At 40.7% G+C, this 20,990-nt stretch overlaps 1 protein-coding gene across 9 annotated transcripts in view; it reads right to left on the bottom strand.

Moving 5' to 3' along the window:
* The window catches only part of FSTL5 (follistatin like 5), a 413,536-nt gene that overhangs the window by 383,659 nt on the left and 8,887 nt on the right, over nt 1-20,990 (bottom strand). For 5 of the 9 annotated variants that reach the window (XM_083834389.1, XM_083834395.1, XM_083834397.1 and 2 more), the window contains exon 1: nt 3,860-3,996. The exons of 2 other annotated variants lie outside the window; for them this stretch is intronic. In XM_083834389.1, the coding sequence (XP_083690515.1) occupies nt 3,860-3,945 (86 nt within the window). In that variant the 5' untranslated portion in view covers nt 3,946-3,996. Of the gene's footprint in view, nt 1-2,532; nt 3,774-3,859; nt 3,997-20,990 lie in introns of those variants that run through there. 2 more of the 9 variants (XM_083834398.1, XM_083834402.1) reach the window with 2 other exon arrangements.

Genomic DNA, 20,990 nt, shown 5'->3' with positions numbered 1-20,990 from the left:
TTTTACATTGAGCACTAACTCAAAGTGTCTTTACTAACAGCTTGAAGTTTCTATCTTTATCTATCCATATTGTACTCAAAGCAACATGATTTTCTACAATTCTGTTGAAAACTGCTTTCTACAAAGACATGCAACTCCATCAGCTTCTCCTGCTGGTATAAAGAGCCCCAGGAACCATGTCAGAAGACTTCAGACTTCTGTCAGAAAGTTGATTTTTTTTTTTTTGCTTTCCTGTTTTGTTCGTTAAGAACGGAAAAAAAAAAAATGGCAATTGCTAGCGTTAACTATTCCTCTACTGTCACTATGAAACATCGCTAGTATTACTCTGAAAATGGGCAAAAATCCTGTTCCAAACACCCACAAAATTGGACTGTACACTTCTCATAGATGTGAAACAATCAGCTTTGAAACAAACGTTTTGAAGTTTTCAGGGATAAGCTAGTATGGGGAGGGGGGGAAATTCCGTAGCAAACACATCACCGTCTGTTTATCACATGATCAACAGGGTTGACATTACAAAAAGGAATCCCTCCTGCTCTTTTTATACAAGTCCAGAATATTACGTGAAGTTTTCATTTTGGCAAACCTTTTGCGATTTACTGTGAGACTCCCATTCTGTGGTTGCACAGGCATGATTACACAGCTCCATGTTTCTTCTCCATTTAACAAAACAGAAACAAACGAGGTCATAACTTACAAAGTGAGTGCCACCTGTCTGGAGTAAAACTACTGAAATCCAGTTGTTCTAAGCAGATCAGAAAGAGCATTTATACTCAGCTTTCTTAGGACACGGATACATGAGCACTAACTTTTGGGAGTGCTGAGCTAGTATGGCACTATTACAGCACTGGAAACTAATGTTACAGAGTTCACCTAAGAAAGCCTGGTGTAGATCTACCATTCTGAAATGGAAGTTCAAAATCAAGAGTTTGATTTATTCTCCTCTTAATTTAGCTTCACAACATAGGTTAGTTAATATTTCTCAAATTCAGCCCAAACTAGAAAACAGTTAGTCATCTCATCATTTAGTATTAGCTGACAAGATATTTAGCTACAAAAATACCTGAAAATCAGACACACAAAAAAAATGCTCTGACTTCAATTATAGCACATAACACTGCTACGCCACCATCTTATGTCAATCATTTTCTCAGTCCCCACGCTAGAGGAAAGTTTTATTGCAGCAAATGCAGTTTAATAACGATCACTTTAAAGAAGTCCTATAAGTTAAAGGATGGGGGGGGGGGGAATTCTGTGCTACCATTGAAGGTATAATGTTCACACTTACGTCACCTCTCTAAGTAGTGTTAGTCCTCTAAAAGGCATTCAGTTGTGTTTTTATTGTGTTTGTTGTTTTTTTTTCCCCAAAATGAGTGATTCTTAATGTTGCGCCATAAGACGTGACCGATAATGCTCAATTGTTGTCCTAAACTAGAGAAATATCACCAAGTTCACAGCTTGCTTAGAGAAAAAAGCCAAAAAGATACTTGAGAAGGAATAAATTAGGAAGATTAAGTCCACCTACAATTATCAGCATACACTTTAGTGCACATTTTTATCCCAGCACAGGGTAAAGGAGACAACATAAGTATTATTTCTTTTTTTGTAAAGGTTTCCTCAAACAGAGAAAAGCATCCTGGTTTTCAGTATACAAGAAACTAAAAGCATTTTAAAGCCTGGATTGTCACTGAAACCTCTAATCATCCTGAGCAGGCCCAGATCACATAGCCAAGTCTTTATTCCTTTTCTTCTTTTTCAATATCCCTACTATATATCAGACATAGTTCTTTGTACCAAGAAAATCTCATCTTTCCAAAGTAGTTTCCTTTGTCATTGTTATTTAACTAAGAACAAAATATATGTGGCGAATGACCTTTGTGCTGTGCAATCTCTCTAGTCATGTAGTCCTCAGACAAGTGAAATAACTGTTTCCTTATTTATAGCCTCCAATTTCAGTCAATTTTGGTGCATTACATTCCTCATATATCTTTTTTCCCCTGAACATAACATGGATTTGTCTAAAGCTTCACTTGCAGCTGAGCTGCAAATATTCTATTTAAGGGTACTAATCAGATCCTTATTTGTTGCAATAGAATATGCATTTAATTTACTACACAAGCCATGTGGAAAAAAAGATCCTGTTTTTAAAATTTTCCTGCTATCTTTTCCAAGCAGGACCAAGCAGAAGATTAATGTGGAAGTACAGTGACTTTCTTCCACTATCATCACTTCAGCCTACTGAAGGTCTCCTGGTTCAATTGCATAACTGGCTAGAAAACACATGGGTGCAAGTTTAGAAATACTGATGAAAGATATATATTTAGACACGTCATTCATTATGCACAAGGCATTTTTTCTTCTTCTGAAGTATATTCAGTAAGACATCTCTCAGAGGTACAAGGAAGTGAGAAACAGAATGAAACATTGTTAGAAGGATTTTCATCAACAGCAGACTGAATTTTGACCTAGCTCCTTAAGATGCATTATATTACCAGAGAGAAAAAAACAAACCAGGAGAAAGACCTCCCTTACCTCTCTCTCTAGCCATGCTAGTTCTTTTCTTCCTCAGCAATCTGCATCTTTGATCATCTTTCTAGAATGAGATAATGAACTTGTGTCTGTGAAGCACAGGAGAGCAACACCCTACCCCAGGCAAGAGCTGTTGCCAGAGATATGGGACCCTGCTGATCAAAGGGCTGATTCATGGAAGTTTAAACTTAACTGGTTTTTGGTTGCTGGTCAAACATCCCTGCCTGTGGAGTCAGCCAAGACTTTATTTACTGCAGTTCATTACATGATGGAAGAAAACAACTTGATACAGGCCCTTGCAAGAAAGGCTGAGATTAATGTCCTCCAAGCAGAGGGCAATTAAGACTATTTAGATTGATTGTTAGTGATCAGTGTAACAAGTAAACATGTTGATTTAAAATGTGCTCAACAAAGCCTGATAAAAAGTAGTTAGATGTTTTCAGGAATAAAAATGAAATTAGCCAATTTTCAAGCTAATTTCTTTTGCTGGTGTTCTGGTGAAAGTTGTATTACATGAGAGAAATTAAAATTGAGAAAAGAATAATTAGATATCATTAAGATCTCGTTATCTTAGCAGGGCATTTTGAATTGAAACAGCAACAACAAAGTATTCTCAATGGTGTAGCAAATGCTAGGGGTATACCGTCTGTTAAAAACACTTTGAGAACTATTTAGAAAGTATCACCAAAACAATACAAAATGATATCAAACAGCTAAAATGAACAGTCTCAGTAATAGTAATACTTTTCACTTGTTCTATTGGACTTTGCATGAGAGCTTTTCACAGTATTTTACAAGCACCTATTTCATTTTTGAAATGGTTCTTGTACTATGTTGGTTGCCAGTTAGCACTGCTATGACTAAAAAACAACTGCTAAAGATGACAGTATCATAATAACTGCTAAAGAAGACAATCTTGTACTCCAAGGCCTGCATTCAAAAGACTAGCTAGGCCTCTCCGATAGTGAGCTAAAAGGCAGCTAGGCCTCACATAATCTTATGCCACTATTTTCTTCAAAGAAAAAAAAAAATCCTCTTAGACTTAGAGCATCCAATTAATTTTCTGTTTCCTAAAACTGTAAAAAAAAAAAAACTACACCTTCCAGAATTAATCAAGGCCCCATACAGAGACAGGGCTGACACCACCTCTCAGGTGTCTCTCCTGACACATAGTTAAACCCTTGTCTTAGGCCTAGATTCTAGTCTATTCTAACAATTTAAATTTAAATTCTTTTCCATTTAAACAGAATAACAACTTGTAGCAAACCACATTTTTGATTAAAAGTTGCATTGTCACCCCCCAGTGCTTAAAATTGAAGCAGACACTCACCACAAGCCAGTTCTCGGTCCCACCCCGTGAACAGCCTTTGAGGAAAACCTTGACATTCCATCAGTAAAGACTCGCCGTTGTTCCATTTACAGGACAGCTCTCCCTCTGGAATCAGTCTCTTACTTATATATCTGCTGGATTCTAACCTCCTGCAAGGCTGCCCATATTAAAAATATCAGCATATACGCACTCTGGTGCCATTTTCTGAAGAATGCGGTTCCCCATGCATGCAGATAGGCCAGTCTGTTTTCTACAGGGTGAGATAATTAAGCACACTGCCAAGCAGCGCAGTGACTGCTGTCCCTAACCTTTTTTTTTGTGAAGTTTCTCCTCCCTTCTCTCTTAACAGGCATTTCTCAGACTCCTCATGAAAATTAAGATGTAACACTTAACATTGATTTTTTTATTATTTATTTGTTTAAAGTTTTGACAGTCTCTTCCAAAGACCACTCAATATTTGTAAGAAAGCCACAAAGCAGCTACTGCATGCCAGGGGGAAAATAATTGCGGCAGCTATAAGGACTTCATGGAAAACTGTACAGGAAAAGGAAAGCCCTAATGCAGCGTGTGGCAGCCTGTGACATGGACAAGCACGTTTTGTAATCTGTCTCTGCAAAGCAAGTCCCGGATGCACAAGCAAAATTACACATTTTGAGTTGACCTCAAACTACAATTTTTTCTTTGCATGAAGTTATTATACTGCTGTTTATTGTCCTAAGTGAGGGAAGAAATTCGCTAGCAGGCAGCACGTTATTATTTCGTTTCCACTTCTGTGCTGTTACTTACATAATTGAATTGATAGCACTTCAGTAAAGTCCATCATAATAAGCATATGTTGCATTAACATATCAGTCAGATACACTGGTATCACTAGACAAAGGCATCATGTTCCTTATCTACATTCTGTTCCTCATTCATCCATAATAATTTATTCTCACTAGTAATTAAATGGGACATACACATATTGTCCTGTACATTGTAATTAGGTATAATTTGATTTGATTTTTGCTTCCCCACAAGACTGTAGCTAGATGCACAATTATTGAGAAATATAATTTTGAGAAATCTAACACTCCTGTAGAAAGTTAACCTTCCTTTGGATTCATCTCATTCTTTCTATATACAGTGGGTTTTTCACCTATTTCAAACTAGAGTTGGGAGAAGAGGTGCTAAGGACTTGGCTTTTTAACTAAAGCAAAGCAAATACACACACTAAAAAATCAAACCAAAAAAAAAAGTATCTTATTTTCATCATTCTTGTTACAGGAAAATATGTGTGTGATTTACCTGCAGACTGGAATCTGGCAGAAATTATTTTTGATGTTATTTTCTTTGTCAGATACTGATTAGTGGGGGGAGGGGGGAAGTGCCAAAACATAATTGCTTCAATAAAACACTCAGAATATTTTTCATGATTTTTTCCCATGGAAACCATTCTGGTCAAGATCTGGGAAGAAATTTCTTAAAGAGCTCCACATTGGAAACTGAGTTTCATCACATTTCAGGTGAGGATAATAATTACATGGAGAGTAGTAATCCTTCAAATTGAATTCTTCAAGCATTACTATTAGAATAGACAAAAAGTGAATCTACTCCAAAACAGTTGTAGTGATGATCAGCATGATCATGGTGATGTGGGAGACGTGATCACATCATTGATCCACCCAAATGGAACAGCTCTTGATGGAAAGACTAAGAAAAATCAGTTAAAGAATACCAACAATTTGGTATTAAGAACATTTGTCAGAGATTTGAAAAGCTGATTAACAGTCTTGGCACGACTACGAGAGATGAGATTTCAAATAATTTCTCCATTATCTGAGTTCTCACAGTAGTTAGTTACCATCTGACATAAAATTGCTCCGAAAAAAGCTTCACAAATATTTGCTTGTCCCAAGACAGTATGAAAGCCAAGCAAAAACAAATGTCAAAAACCTGCAACTGTCTTTGCTGGAGAGGAATTAACCTTTAACACATTTTCTGCTACTATTTAAATGGAAAATTGGCATTCTTAATTACTATAGTAAAAATAGATGAATTATGAATGAGGTTTGGTTTTGTTTCATGTGGTTAGGATAAGTTCCACGTAAAATTATGAAGTTCTATATGAAATTATCATAAAGAATGCAAGAGACTAAGAGATTTCACTAGCAATGCACTTTACGTACAACTAGCATAAGACTGATATCCTCATGAATTGGCTATGTGCAATAACTTATATTATATCTTATTATATCATATATCTTGCCGAGGCGACCGGCTCCGGGGCAGACGCGTGCTGCAGCGGAGCGCGGGATCGGGACAGGCAGGGCTATTTTTCGGGCATCGAGCCTACGTGACGGAGCCGCCAGGCACCTGCAGCCCTCGTGAGGGAGGCTGACGAGGCGTAGGCGGAGCCAGCAGCGTCAGCGACAGCTCCTCCCCCCGGCCGTTCAAAGGCAGCCCTTAGGGAGCGCGGCGACCAGGTCCGGCAAACAGGGAGTGACGCGGCAGTTAGCGAGGCAGTGAGCGCGGGCAGGAAGGGCGGGGACCCATCGTCGCTCTGTTGCAGCTGCCTCTCCCTTCGGTGCTTGTAACCTGCTTGCGTAGAACCTGACCATGGTATCAACCAGGCAGAAAACCGTGGCCTCCGCATCTCGTGCGGCATCTCCAGCCACGGTCACCAGGGTGGCTACTCAGACGGAGGGATCCGGGAAACACGCAGCTGTCCAGGTCCTGGGCTGCAGAGTGTGCCCCAGCCTTCTGTCGGTCTCCGACAGCAGTGGTGGGTATGCCTGTGGGAGGTGTGCCCAGGTTGAAGAACTGCTCAGCCAGGTAGCGGTGCTCCGGGAGGAGGTGAACAGGCTCAGGAGCATCAGGGAATCGGAGATGGAAATTGACTGGTGGAGGTGCACTCTACCCTCTCTGAGGCAGGCTCACGAACCTGCCACAGCACAGGCGTCTCCTGTTATGCAGAAGATGGAGGTTCCCTCCTCCTGCCAGGCAGCGGGAGGAGACCTAGATCAAGGGGGGGAATGGAGGCAGGTGCCTATTCGGGGTGGTAGGCGAGCCCTCTCTCTGCCCACCTCACCTTCTCATCTACCCTTAAATAATCGATATGAAGGACTAGAACAAGACAATCTGAATGACAAAGTAGATAAAAACCCGTCCCAGTTGGAGGGGGCGCCTAAGACAAGGCGACCTACACATCGCATTGCCACATCATCCTTCAAAAAAGAAAGAAGGGCTATTGTTATGGGGGGCTCCCTTCTGAAAGGGACAGAGGGACCGATATGCCGACCGGACCCAACCCGCAGAGAAGTCTGTTGCCTCCCTGGGGCTCGGGTGAGAGACTTCGCCAAGAAAGTCAAGCGCCTGGTACGGCCCACTGACTACTGCCCGCTACTGGTCTTTCAGGCTGGTAGCGATGAAGTAGCAACGAGAAGTCCGAAGGCGATCAAAAGAGACTTTAGGGATTTGGGGCGACTACTTAGAGGATCAGGGGTGCAGGTTGTGTTTGCCTCTGTCCTTCCGATAGGGGGGATCGAAGCTGAAAGGCGTGCTGTTCACATAAACTCGTGGCTTCGAGACTGGTGTGACCGGCAGAACTTTGGGTTCTTTGATCACGGGAAGGTCTATGCTACACAGGGCCTGATGGCACCGGATGGGAAGTGCCTCTCTCGGAGAGGGGTAAGGATCTTTGGTCAGGAGTTGGCAGGGCTGATAGATAGGGCTTTAAACTAGAGTCGAAGGGGGAAGGGGCTAAAACCAGGCACGCCGGTGAAAACCTAAGGGAAGGTATGCTAGAATCAGAGGGGCTGTGTGCCAGTGAGGTCCTTCGGGCAGATCCACAAGGTGCTGAGTGTAAGGAGACGTACCTGAAGTGCTTCTACACGAACGCACGCAGTATGAGGAATAAAATGGATGAGCTAGAAGTCCTGGCCCAGTCCCGCAACTACGACATCATCGGCATAAGCGAAACCTGGTGGGATGAGTCCTGTGACTGGGGTGTTGCGATAGATGGTTACAGGCTCTTCAGGAGGGACAGGCAGGGTAGGAGAGGTGGTGGGGTGGCGATGTATGTGAAGCAGGGGCTGGACTGTGTGGAACTTCAGGTCGGCGATGGCAAAGTTGAGAGCCTCTGGGTAAGGATCAAGGGACGAACGAATAAAGGGGATGTCGTTGTGGGAGTCTATTACAGACCGCCTGGCCAGGACGATAGCGCCGATAAATTATTCTTTACAGAACTAAGAGAGGCCTCGAGATTAACTCCCCTTGTCCTTATGGGGGCCTTCAACTTGCCAGACGTTAACTGGGAGTGCCACACGGCTGACACGAGCAAGTCCAGGAGGTTCATGAAGCACCTAGATGATAACTTCTTGGTGCAGGTGCTAACGGAGCCAACTAGGAAAGGTGCCCTCCTAGACCTGTTGCTAGAAAACAGAGAGGGTCTGGTGGGAGATGTGGCGATTGGTGGCCGCCTTGGTCATAGCGACCATGAAGTGGTTGAGTTCAAAATTTACGGTGACAGAAGGAAAAGTGCCACCAAAACCTCATCCCTAGATATGGGGAAAGCGGACTTCAGGCTGCTCAGGGAACTAGTCAGCAAGGTCCCCTGGGAAACTGCTCTTGAAGGCCTCGATGTCCACCAGTGCTGGTCATTCTTTAAGCGATGCCTCCTAGAAGCACAAGATCAGGCAATTCCTAAATATCGCAAGTCAGGCAGGCGGGGCAGGAGGCCGGCGTGGCTGACCAGGAACATTCTAATGGAGATTAGGCGGAAACAGAGAGTGTTTCGCTACTGGAAGGAGGGCCAGGTGTCATGGAAAGAATACAGGGATGCTGTTCGTGTTTGTAGGGAGAAAATTCGTGTGGCCAAAGCACACCTAGAGTTGAAGCTGGCTGTGTCTGTGAGAGAAAATAAAAAGGGCTTTTTCAGATATGTGAATGGAAAAAGGAGAACTAAAGAATACATAGGGCCGCTCCTTGATAGGGAAGGTCTCCTCACAGACAATGACATAGGCAAAGCAGAGACGCTTAACGCCTTCTTCGCCTCTGTCTTCAATGCCGATGATGGGCTTCGGGACCCAGGGTGCCCTGAGCTGGAGGACCGGGACGGTGGGGATGACAAACTCCCAACCGACCCTGAACGTGTGCGGGATTTGCTACTCCACCTGGATCCCTACAAGTCCATGGGTCCGGATGGGGTTCATCCCCGGGTGCTGAAAGAGCTGGCGGACGTCATCGCGGAACCTCTCTCAATTATTTTTCAACGACCCTGGGAATTTGGAGAGGTCCCGGTAGACTGGAAGCTGGCAAATGTTGTGCCGATTTACAAGAAGGGTCAGAAAGAAGACCCTAGCAATTACAGGCCTGTCAGTCTCACGTCAGTGCCTGGTAAAATCATGGAGAAGATGGTTCTCGAACTTATTGAGGCTCACCTGGGGGACAAAGCAGTCATTGGTCCCAGCCAGCATGGGTTTGTGAAGGGTAGGTCCTGCCTAACTAACCTGATTTCCTTTTATGATAAGATCACCCGTATGATGGACCAAGGGAAACCAGCTGATGTGATTTTTTTGGACTTCAGCAAGGCTTTTGACACGGTTTCCCATAGGATCCTACTGGACAAAATGTCCACCATACAGCTAAATAAAAACATCATACGATGGGTGAGCAATTGGCTAACGGGCAGGGCCCAAAGGGTTATGGTAAATGGGGCTGCGTCAGGCTGGCGGGCGGTCACCAGTGGGGTCCCTCAGGGCTCCATTTTAGGGCCGGTACTTTTCAATATTTTTATAAACGATCTGGATGTAGGAATAGAAGGTATTTTGAGCAAGTTTGCTGATGACACCAAACTTGGAGGAGTTGTGGACTCGAATGAGGGTGGAAAGGCCTTGCAGAGGGATCTGGATAGGTTGGAGAGCTGGGCGATCACCAACCGCATGAAGTTCAATAAGAGCAAGTGCTGGGTCCTGCACCTGGGACGGGGAAACCCTGGCTGCACGTACAGACTGGGCGATGAGACGCTGGAGAGCAGCCTAGAAGAGAGGGATCTGGGGGTCGTGGTAGACAGCAAGTTGAATATGAGCCAGCAGTGTGCCCTGGCGGCCAGGAGGGCCAACCGTGTCCTGGGGTGCATCAAGCACGGCATCGCTAGTAGGTCAAGGGAGGTGATTGTCCCGCTCTACTCCGTGCTGGTGCGGCCTCACCTCAAGTACTGTATGCAGTTCTGGGCACCACAGTATAAAAAGGACATGAAACTGTTGGAGAGTGTACAGAGGAGGGCTACGAAGATGGTGAAAGGCCTGGAGGGGAAGACGTACGAGGAACGGCTGAGGTCTCTGGGCCTGTTCAGCCTGGAGAAGAGGAGGCTGAGGGGAGACCTCATCACAATCTACAACTTCCTCGTAAGGGGGTGTCGAGAGGCAGGAGACCTTTTCTCCATTAACACCAGTGACAGGACCCACGGGAACGGGGTTAAGCTGAGGCAGGGGAAGTTTAGGCTTGACATCAGGAGGGGGTTCTTCACAGAGAGGGTGGTTGCACACTGGAACAGGCTCCCCAGGGAAGTGGTCACTGCACCGAGCCTGTCTGAATTTAAGAAGAGATTGGACTGTGCACTTAGTCACATGGTCTGAACTTTTGGGTAGACCTGTGCGATATCAAGAGTTGGACTTGATGATCCTTAAGGGTCCCTTCCAACTCAGGATATTCTATGATGTTAAAAATATTCTGTGCTTTGTATAATACTATCATGGACAATATGATTTTCAGATATTAAAATATTTGCAGTGGACATTCATTACAGAAAGACAATTTTGAAAAGAAATCCTATTCAGGCCATATGCATATGCAAAGTATCTGCCACTTTGATTTAAAATAACTAGTGTTCCCAAAATAAATCTTGCAATGCTTTTAGAGAGGAATTTTTTTTTTTAAAGAAGTGGTGCATGACTTCTTTTTTCCCCCCCCCCTCTAAATGAGTGTCCCCATTCTGTCAAGTTCTGCTTACAGAATTCTGCTAGATTCACAGTATTAGATATCAATTGCCGGTGAAATTAAATTTACTGTTGTGAAAATTTTGGAGATAAACGAAAAAAAAAGAGGGTAGAGAAAAAGAGAGAGGAAAACCTTAGGACGTTATTTTTACCCATGACATCAATTGCTATTTGTGTACCCCTGCTAATATCAATCTAAGAAAAATGCATTTCAGTAACACCTTTGCCTTTCACCAACAGCATGAACTCACACAGTCCAATAAGAAGATGGACACTTCCTTATAAGATTAAGCTTCAATTTTAGATAAAGCAGCTGGCAAAGACATGCAGGATTGATTTTCAATGTTCAACTCCTGAATCAATACTTCAAAATCTAAGAATGCAACCATAATTCTCAAGGCATGCAAATCAAGCAGTTCTCACAACCTTCAGTTGCTGGGACTTTCAAAAACACGGTTCTCCATATTAGAGTGCAGTAACATGTCTTCAGGTACTCAAAAAAAAACTGAACTAGCATTTACCACGCTGAGTGCCATGACCATCCTTCCCACATTTCAGGAATTGAGCTACGCATGATTCAGTTGACAGAGAGTGAGAAAGATTTAATTTTCACAACGATTGAAAAAAAATATAATGCAGTAGGAATGTCATGAGTTCCTTTCATATCCTTAAAAAGTATTTAAAATCAAATCTGGCTTAATGTTTATATCTAACTTCATTTGCATCTGTTACACAATAAGAAAAGGACATCGAGAAATTCTTTTTCCACCTATCAAGCACCATTCAGTAGACTCAATAGTGTTAAAAATTAAAGATGAATGAAGACAATGCTGGATGATGTTCCTGTGTTTCCATAGTTACCTCATTTTTTTGACCAGTAATAGAAACATGTAAATAGGCATAATGATTGTTAAGTTCAGCTGACAGCATGTTTTCCTGATATAGGCAATAGTGGTCACACACCCGCAGTTTTTCACAAGAACTTCCAAAATAACCATTGCTTGGGAACAAATCTCTTTTCTCATTCAACCCCCACTTCTTCCTGTGTTGTTGCAGGTTACAGTACAGGTTCAGAAAAGAGCAGGAATCCTGCATATCTTACCAATCTATATGACATCCCTGATTCCTGTTTTTTCCTAGAACCATTCATCATTTGAGGCCTACGTTGGTTTTATCAGCTGACAAAATTCCTGCACATAACTCTGCTATCCGCTCTACAGAGATATCTTTCTTTCATTGCCCCACATGCAAAGGTTTTGCCCCCTCGTCGTGCCTGATCCACTGCTGTCGCAAGCACATCGCCTCCTGGTTGGGATGCGATCTATCAGCAACTTGAGCAAAAAGCTTTCTGAGCTTTCTTTTTGTGCCAATTGGGTTTATGTTTTTGCCTTTAATTCTGAAAAATATTTTTCCCACACAGAAAAAAAACACAATGCAAGAGTAGAAGTTACAAATACAAATCATTACTGTACTTTGAAATTATGAAGGAGAAAAATGTCAGGTTCCAAAGAGAAGGGAGAAGAGGAATAATCCAGCAAACACATTCCTGAAAGGGGAAGCTGAGACCTGGAAAGCACGCATGGTCATGTAATCCTGGGAACATCTCTATATCTGGTGCTTTGTGTGGAATCTTACAAAGCTCGCATGTAACCGCTAAGCTTTTTGCTGGCACTAGAAACAGTGAACCACTGGGCTCCACTTGTGTGGAAATAGCTTAAACATGGTGTCAGAGTGCTTCAGAAAACTGTAAGTGCTAGAACCTGTTTTAAATGAGCAAAGCTTAAGGTATTGTAAACACCTCCAGCTGGGCACCCAGTTCAGCTGCCTTTATTGCACTGCAGTACTGAGTAACAGAATCAGTTTATGGCTCTGTATTCCTTCAGTAGCTTGTACCCTTAGCTACCATTCTCAGTGCTGTGAATCCTATACCACTAGGATGCATTTTACCACATTTTATGTGCTGAAGTTTTATTACAGATGCAGTGGAGGATACGAAGCAAGATACAAGATTATGACAGATAGCAGATGAAAAATAGAGCACTATTTTTGTAAACTTGGAAAAAATGCTTTAGAGAGATAATTTAGATGCAAGTGATAGGACTTCAGTTGTCTTTCTTCAGAATATAATGTGACAGCAGAGACAGAAAACCAAATTCAGAGATAGTGTTCCATTCCACTGGAACCTGCACTAATTAATTAACTTACCATGAATTATTCACCATAAATTAGGTGAACACTGTGGAGGGTCCTAAAAACTCTGCATATATCACACACAGATGCTTTACTGTGCCATTTCCTACCCTGTGCTTAGAAAAGGCAATAGGACACCATATTAGCATGAAATTCTGACACAACAACTTCTGTTATTTTAGTTGCAGCTGCTTGCAAGCACTGCAATGCAGACATTCTTACTGAATTTTGCAACAGAAAATGTTATTCTAATTGGATGCTCATGTTTTTAAAAAATTTCCTTTCTGGTTTCCATGCACCACATTCCCAACCATAGCCATACCACAGAGTCAGGCTGAAAGGGATTAGATGACCTCTAACTACTTGGTCCACTAGCACAGTGACAAAAGCTACAAACCTAAGCCACTTCTTAATGTTCTTTAACAGAAACAGTTACGTACATCAAGTCATAGTAAAAGATTCTGCCTCTCTACAAATTGATCAACATGGATGGTAATTGCACGAAAGCTTAAAAGATTATTATTGAATATTATTATGCTTCTTATCTTATTAAGACTCACAGGGTAATCTGGTAGGCAACAGTGTCCTATGAACAGAGTAAAAAAATTATACCCCAAAACCATGGCAGTTTCTTCTGTGAACTAGCCTGCTGTTAGCCCAACCGTTCTGTTGTTAGTAAAGCTTCAGGAACACCCTCCTGTGCCGGCACACAATCTGTTCAATTCAATCAACAGCCCTCCACACAGTTCCTGTTTGTCACCCTCAGTAACAGAGGAAACTAATTTTGTGCTCCATTTGAAAAATAGATTATGACCCAATTACATGCTGATATTTTGGATGAGGCTTCCATTTCACATCTAGGCAAAAAAAAAAAAGGCAATTCTTTGAAATCTTGGTCAATAAAATTCTAGGTAAATGCTAAACATAGGAAAGCATACCGTGACAGAAAAATGAAACAATACAGTATTTGAAAATAGACAGCAACAAAAGAATTGCTGACAGCTGTTTGTGCTACTTTTAATTTAAGCATTGTGCTTAGCTGCACATTCACATAGTTGCTAAATGAAAAGTTTGCTGTGAGAGTTTATGTCTATGCACACCTCAAAGATTATCATGTTCAAAAGAAGAACATGAGATACAATACTATCTATGAATTGCTAATTAAGTTCAGCAGTTCCACGTTCCAGTTTTATCTTGTAAAGGAGACAATATTTATTCATAAAGATATAACTCAGAATTAACACCCCTCCAATTGTATAAATAAAGACACACAACAAAATAGAAAGTACAGCCATGCTGTCCCCATGGGCTCCTTCATTTATCATAGAAATGAGACTGTTGGGAAGCATTTCTTTATGATTATTGCTGATATACCACTGCACTGATGTATGAGCCAAGAAGCCATTTAGCCACGTCAGCATACAGTGCTAGCAGTAATAGAGCCTGCTTTTGTACTGGACTTCCGCAGTACCAGTACAGTGCCACATTAATGACTTTTTAACAGGAAAGGGATCGCGTCCTAGCGGAAAGTCAGCATACACAGTACCTCTCTGTGCACCTAAGACAAACATCCCCTATTTATGTTCTTTATTTAGGTAAGGATATGTCAAACAGTCTTTCACTGATGTTTTCAACATAGAGTAGTTCTGATAACAGCTGGAATCCAAGGACATATTTTTTTTTCCCCTCGTACACCTAGGCGATTACAAAAGCTCATAGAGTTCTTGTCCTCACAGCGAGTATACTACTCTGTGAAGCAGTAACTGCTAAACATCAAGTCTTAAAGAATATACAGTCTAGCATACTAGCTAAGAACATAATAGCAAGATGAGGCAGCAGTGGACAAGAAGGCAGGACAATCAAGACAATGATTTATGTCTCAAGTATTTGGAGTCAAAACCCATAAAGCATCTGGTACTTCAAATAGTCTGTAGTGGAAATGGGAAGCAGCCATTCAAAAAACTCTATTTTGTTCCACAGCACTCAGAGCTGATCCCTCTTTCTTTGAAGAGTTCCAGCTCTGGGTACATCCAGGTTGTTTCTGCCTAAACAAACGAGTATTGATTGTGCTGTACGTTAAAAGTCACTCAAAGCAGACTTCACAAAGAATAGTGCACTCTAGCATAAGCTAGAGTGTAGAATAATTGCATCCTTTCTCAGTATGACATTATTTCTTTTTCACCAAATGTGATTGCTTGGGAGCCTTTGTCAGACTATTACTGAGTAAATCTTTCTAATCAAGGATTCACCAATGAGCTCACACAAACAGTTTTGCAATATTTATTTCTTCTAGGATGCAAAGAATGTATCTTGTAACTAAATTATCACATAGACTCCCTACAGTAAGCAGAAGGAATGACATTTTACCTACAACTTTGCAGCAAAAAACAAGGATTGGCATGACTGCATCAGCCAAGTAAGGGCTATGACAGACTTAGTAACATGGAGTAGAGAGGTGCAAGATAAACAGTGCTACAAGTGCTTTTTGTCTACAGCTGAATTGGTTTTGTTGATAAGAAACAGCAGCAAGTAGAGGAAGGAAAGAAAGGTTAGAAAGCAAGAGAAAAGTATGAATTTTACTTTTTAGCCCAGAAGGTTTGGTAGCATTCAGGTCTCCATCAATCCTACCTTCATTAAATGAAGACATAACACCCAAACACATCAATCTTCTTTCCTGTCAGAGGTATAAACAACTGAAAACATGGGCTTATCTTCAATTAGCAGAACTAGGCAGATAAAAAAAATTATTAGAACAGAAAGGATATAAATGAACTTTTTCAGATTTGCAAAATATTAACACTACTCTTACTGATATTTTTCATTAGATCAGTCAAAATGTATCCAAAGAAATAACAAACATTGTCAAAATTATGTTATCGTGTCTTATTTAGTATATTTCCTTACAAAAAGGGGAGACCTATACTTCCACATGGATGCTGTTGAAATGTCAATTAGTTCTAATGATATAATGTTTGGATGATTCAAATTCTTTTCGTACACATGTTCTTTGAATATTCCATCTACAGCTTTTACCAGCATCTTTCTGGCTTCTTAAGGTAAAATTAAATGTATTTTACAGAAGTTGCCTGTAAGGGCTAGAAACAAAAAGAAGCTGTGGTAAAATTGCTAACTTTATATACAGTATTCACTGTATTCAGAACGTCCTTCTACACACAGTGAAAACATCCTATAATCCAGTTGTTTCTTTTCTTGGCTAAAACAATGATTTGAAATGTTTTCAGGCTTTAAAGGCACTATTTCAATAGCTGAATTGTCTAACCTTTTCATTTAATTTTGTGAAAGAAACATGAACCTCCTGTTGAGTTATACTAAATGAAAATGCCAACTGAAAAGTCACTGAAAGAAAAAATCTTTTACTGAAGTTCATACGCTGTAGAGGCTTCAACACAAAAATAAAATAGAAAAAGAAGAAAGAAAAAATGCAGTATTTTTCAAATACAGCAGAAGGCAATCTACATAGACATGAAAGCCAAGATGAGAAAGGTGTTTTTTGTTGTGTTTTGTTGTTGTTTTGTGTTAGTTTTTTTTATTTATTTTTTTTTTTAACTTGCATATCTATTAGGTTTAAGTTTCCTGAAGCTCCCTAACTTAAACAGTGTCCAATTGTGTTACCTGGAAAGACATGGCAGCTTTTAAAAATTAAACTGTCACCCATGTCTCTGTTCAGTTTCTCCCTGCATGATTGAATTGCTATATTCTAACCTCACTGTTTATGGAAAAAGAAAAATCTGTTTGTAACAGCTGCTACATTTCATTTCAATATTTAGCCAAGCATTTTTTTTTTCAGGACAAGGGGTATTTTTAGAAGTTATTTTACATAAAAATGGATGCTGTATATTTCATGAATTGGTCCAAGCTCTGTTTTGATAAATTACAGAAAAGAAAAAAAAAAAAAGCTTTTACATGTATATTTAGGAAAAATAATTTCAAATTGAAATAGTGAAAAAATCAGCAACTTCTATCCAATTTCCACTGCATAAATTAAGGGTTCTGATGTTTATGGGGTAGGGTGAGGATTCTCTATGTTGAGTAAAACATGACCTTCAGTGACATGAACAAGGCATACCATTCACCTTTGCACTGAAGCCATCATAACTTCAAGACTCACACCAGGACTACATGAATGGGCAGTCACAGCACAGGTTTAGTAGGTGCAAAAAAAGTGACTGCACAATGGAAAGCACTGAAGCAGAACAGAGAAGATGAAGCAAAACGTCAGCCTTCCAACAGCCTGCTCTTTGGCCGAACTCCAAGCAATGTGAATTGTTCCCACTACTTGACATCACCAGGCCACCCTAGCTGTCCTTGGATGTATTCATGAAATTGAGTGTGACAGTGGGATGTGACAAAGTTGTAACTCCTACTCTGCCTTACAGCATAATCAGACAGCATGAGAGATGCAGAGCCGGTGTTCCTTTTTCCACCTTCAGCTGTGGTGTGGGGAATCCTTCTGTACATTTATTATACAGTAAACAGATGAAATTACAGATGAACACAAACCTCTTGAAATAGATTCAAAGAGACAGCAGATTCATTTCTTGCCTGGCACTAGGAAGAACAGCAAGTTACTATATTGTTTCTTTTCTGACCTCAGGAAGATAAAAATGCTTGTTACCATAACTACACCAACTCAAAGAAAAAGTTCTTTGTCTCCTATACTTATGATGCAAACAAAGCAGAAACTTTTTTTTTTTTTTTTTTGAAGATGCTTAACACAGCAGGACAGGATCAAAGTGTGAAGGTCTGTGGCTGGCCAGTGAAAGTTTCAGAATGGCTCCAACAAATACTCAAAAGCATAAGTGGGAGTGACGCCATGCTTTTTAGATACACCTCTGTTTTATAGTACCTGCCACCTATTATATGAAAGGGTAGCCAATAGTTACCCCCAAAACATCCTTTCCATGCTTTTGGCACCAACTATTTGCCACTGAAAACAGAAGAGAGGAAACCTGTCAGAGTAGAACTTGTGTGAAGTGCTCACTGGGTCTTTAATAAAAAAAATGAATAAATAAATACAAATTTAAAAAAGGACATTGCTTTCCCTAAGGGTCACCAAAAGTACATTTGAAAAAAAATGCATCAAGTGACTGGAAAGCAAAGATGTATCAGAACGATTAAGGAGGTAAGGAAATAAATGCTTTTCCAACTGCAGCAAGCCATTCAATAAATTTCAAGGGCCTGGACAATTGTTCACATGTATCCAAACTACACATACCAGAAGTCTTAGCTCTTGATTATAAATAAATCTTTCACACTGACTTAATGTCTAGTAGCCATTGCTTCAGGCAAAGAAGTACATAACAGTCTTCTTGAGAATGTGAAATGTAGTATAAGGAGAAAAATTTTTTTTTTTTTTTTAATTGGCAGTCCTCTTTAGAGTAAACATTAGTTGTCTCATCAGCTGCTATTATGAGGAAGAATGTACTCCAAGTGCACAGATGTGTATCATGGAAACAAATTAGGCCTAAAACATTTTTTTCTCTTTTCATAAAAAGAACTAAAGAAACAAGACTGAATTATGCACTGATTTTAATAATGAACGATATTGGATGACATTTTTCATTTGACAGTGAAATTCCTTCCCAACTGTTATTTTAGCCTGTGATTTTTAGAGAGCATTAACCCACTGATAACTCCTATAACTCCTAACTGAAATTCTCAGAAATATATTCTGTTAATAATTTGATTTGCTCTTTGTTTTCACCTGAACTCTATGGGAGAAAGGGAAATACAATAGACGGTCTTAAAAGATTACATATTTTGTCAGCTAGATACCACAGACTAAAAGAGACGTCTTTTTAAGCTGATCATTCTCTTCCAAGCAAGCTCAGGACTCTCCTTTTATTCTAAAATAAAAGCCACCAGTGTTTTGTGCATATAGGAAACAAATATTTATAGCAAGTATTGCAGATGTGTAAGATTTACCCAAATCATAACCTTGGAGAATTAAACAATTTCAGAAGCAAAATCAGCTCCCAGTGAGACTTTCTGCTGCATTTCCCTAATGGGAAGGGCTCTGTAAGGTAAGGCAAAAGACACAAGGGGGTTTTTGGAAGTGGACCAGGAACACAGGAACACCACTCCTCCCAGAACCTCAAAGGCTGTCTATCCTTGCCAGCAAGATGGTGGCAAGGTCCAAAAAGATAACTCCTCATTAGAAGTCACAACTGAGCATAGGAGGGTATCACTGTGTTTTACTATGATTTCCTTTCTTTCTTCCCAGAAAAAGGATTTTGACCAATCGTTCATCCCTTTCTCATGTGTCAATTATAGCTGATCACTCAGTGTAACAGCCGCTTTCAGGGTAACAGAAATCCGAAGGCTTTAGTTCGTATTTAAAAAAAAAAAAAAGAGGACCACAAGCTTGCCACTTCTTCTAGTCTACCTGGATTCTTTTCATCTCTGGGCCCCAAAGTGATTTTATTCATATCAAAGCAGATGGCATTTATCAGGGACAGCAAAACTCACAAATGCCGTACTCTGTATGAAATCTGCATAAGAGGTTTACCTGTGAATGATGTTTGAAGGGGGGATCAAACTGATCAAGAGCCTGATGCAAATCAGAGCATAATAGCAAAGCAACCGTGTGGGGGAGAAACAACCTTACTCCTTACTCAAGTATTCAACAGTATAAAAACAAATATTCCTTCCAGTACTCCTACCCTTCTTGGCTGTGCTGAATGCAACAAGCTCCCAAAAAAGAATCAGCAGTTCACTGGATTGTTTCATTAGTAAATTAGGTATACCTATGTAATTCAACAGGATTTGTGACTTTCACCATCCTTTAAGAACTCCAAGAACAGAGCTACTGACCTTAAAGGAAGACACCACATGCATTTTTTTGTTTGTTTTGTGTTTTTTTTTTAATTATAAAACTCAGGTTATTTTTATCTTTTTTGTTATATTAGAGTTTTGATTAGTAATCAAAGATTAACAGTTCATTTTAGAAACATATCCTGTTCCTTTACACATTTTAAAGTTTGCGGTTTTTTTTTTGTTTGATTGATTGTTACTTAGCAGTCATTTTCTTGGTTGCCCTATTTTCAGCTAGGATAGAGTTAATTTTCTTCCTAGTAGCTGGTATGGCGCTGTTTTCTATTTAGAATTAGAAAAATACTGACAATGATGTTTGAGCTGTTGCAGAGCAGCGCTGGCCCAGAGGCGAGGCCTCCCCAGCTCCTCGCGCTGCCCTGCCAGCGAGGGGCCGGGGGTGCCCCAGGAGCTGGAGGGGACCCAGCCAGGACAGCTGGCCCAGGCTGCCCAAAGGGATGTCCCACACCGCCCGGCCTCACGCTCAGCAATGACACGGGGGGAACAGGCCAGGGTAGGGCGGGCAGATGCTGCTTGAGGATGGGATAGGCATCAGTCAGCAGGCGGTGAGCAATTGCATTGTGCATCACTTGCTTTCTATATTTTTATCATTATTTTTTCTTCCTTTTCTGTCCTATTAAACTGTCTTTTTCTCAATCCACAAATTTTTACCTTTCTTTTTCTTTCTTTTGATACTCTCCCCCATCCCACTGCAGGGGCAGGGAGGGAGCAAATGGCTGTGTGGTGCTTAGCTGCACAACACATTGGTACACAGCACTGCTCTATGCTTTGAGTTAGGATGTCATTACAACATGAAGCAGAAGACCACCGTTTCACACTCTTCCCATTGCAGTTCCTTTTATTATAATGTTATTATCATAACAATGTGGGGAAGAAATCCTGTAAAGATATTCTAAGTATCCTCACTAAACAGTATAACGCAACTGCTGTTTGTTTTAGCAATGTATTAATATTTAAAAAAAAAATTTCACGTTGTCCTTTCCCAAGTAAAACACAGATTAAACAAACTACTGTTGACAAAAGCATTTTTCTCAGCAACACTAGACATTACTTCTCTAAACAACATGCTTACAAAACATAGCTTCTCTACAGAACCTTCTGTCTAGCCAGAA

Source organism: Anser anser, assembly GCF_964211835.1.
Source record: "Anser anser genome assembly, chromosome: 4".
Classification (NCBI taxonomy): Eukaryota; Metazoa; Chordata; class Aves; order Anseriformes; family Anatidae; genus Anser; species Anser anser.
Note: the sequence above shows the minus strand (reverse complement) of the source record. Positions and strands in the feature narration are given on the sequence as shown.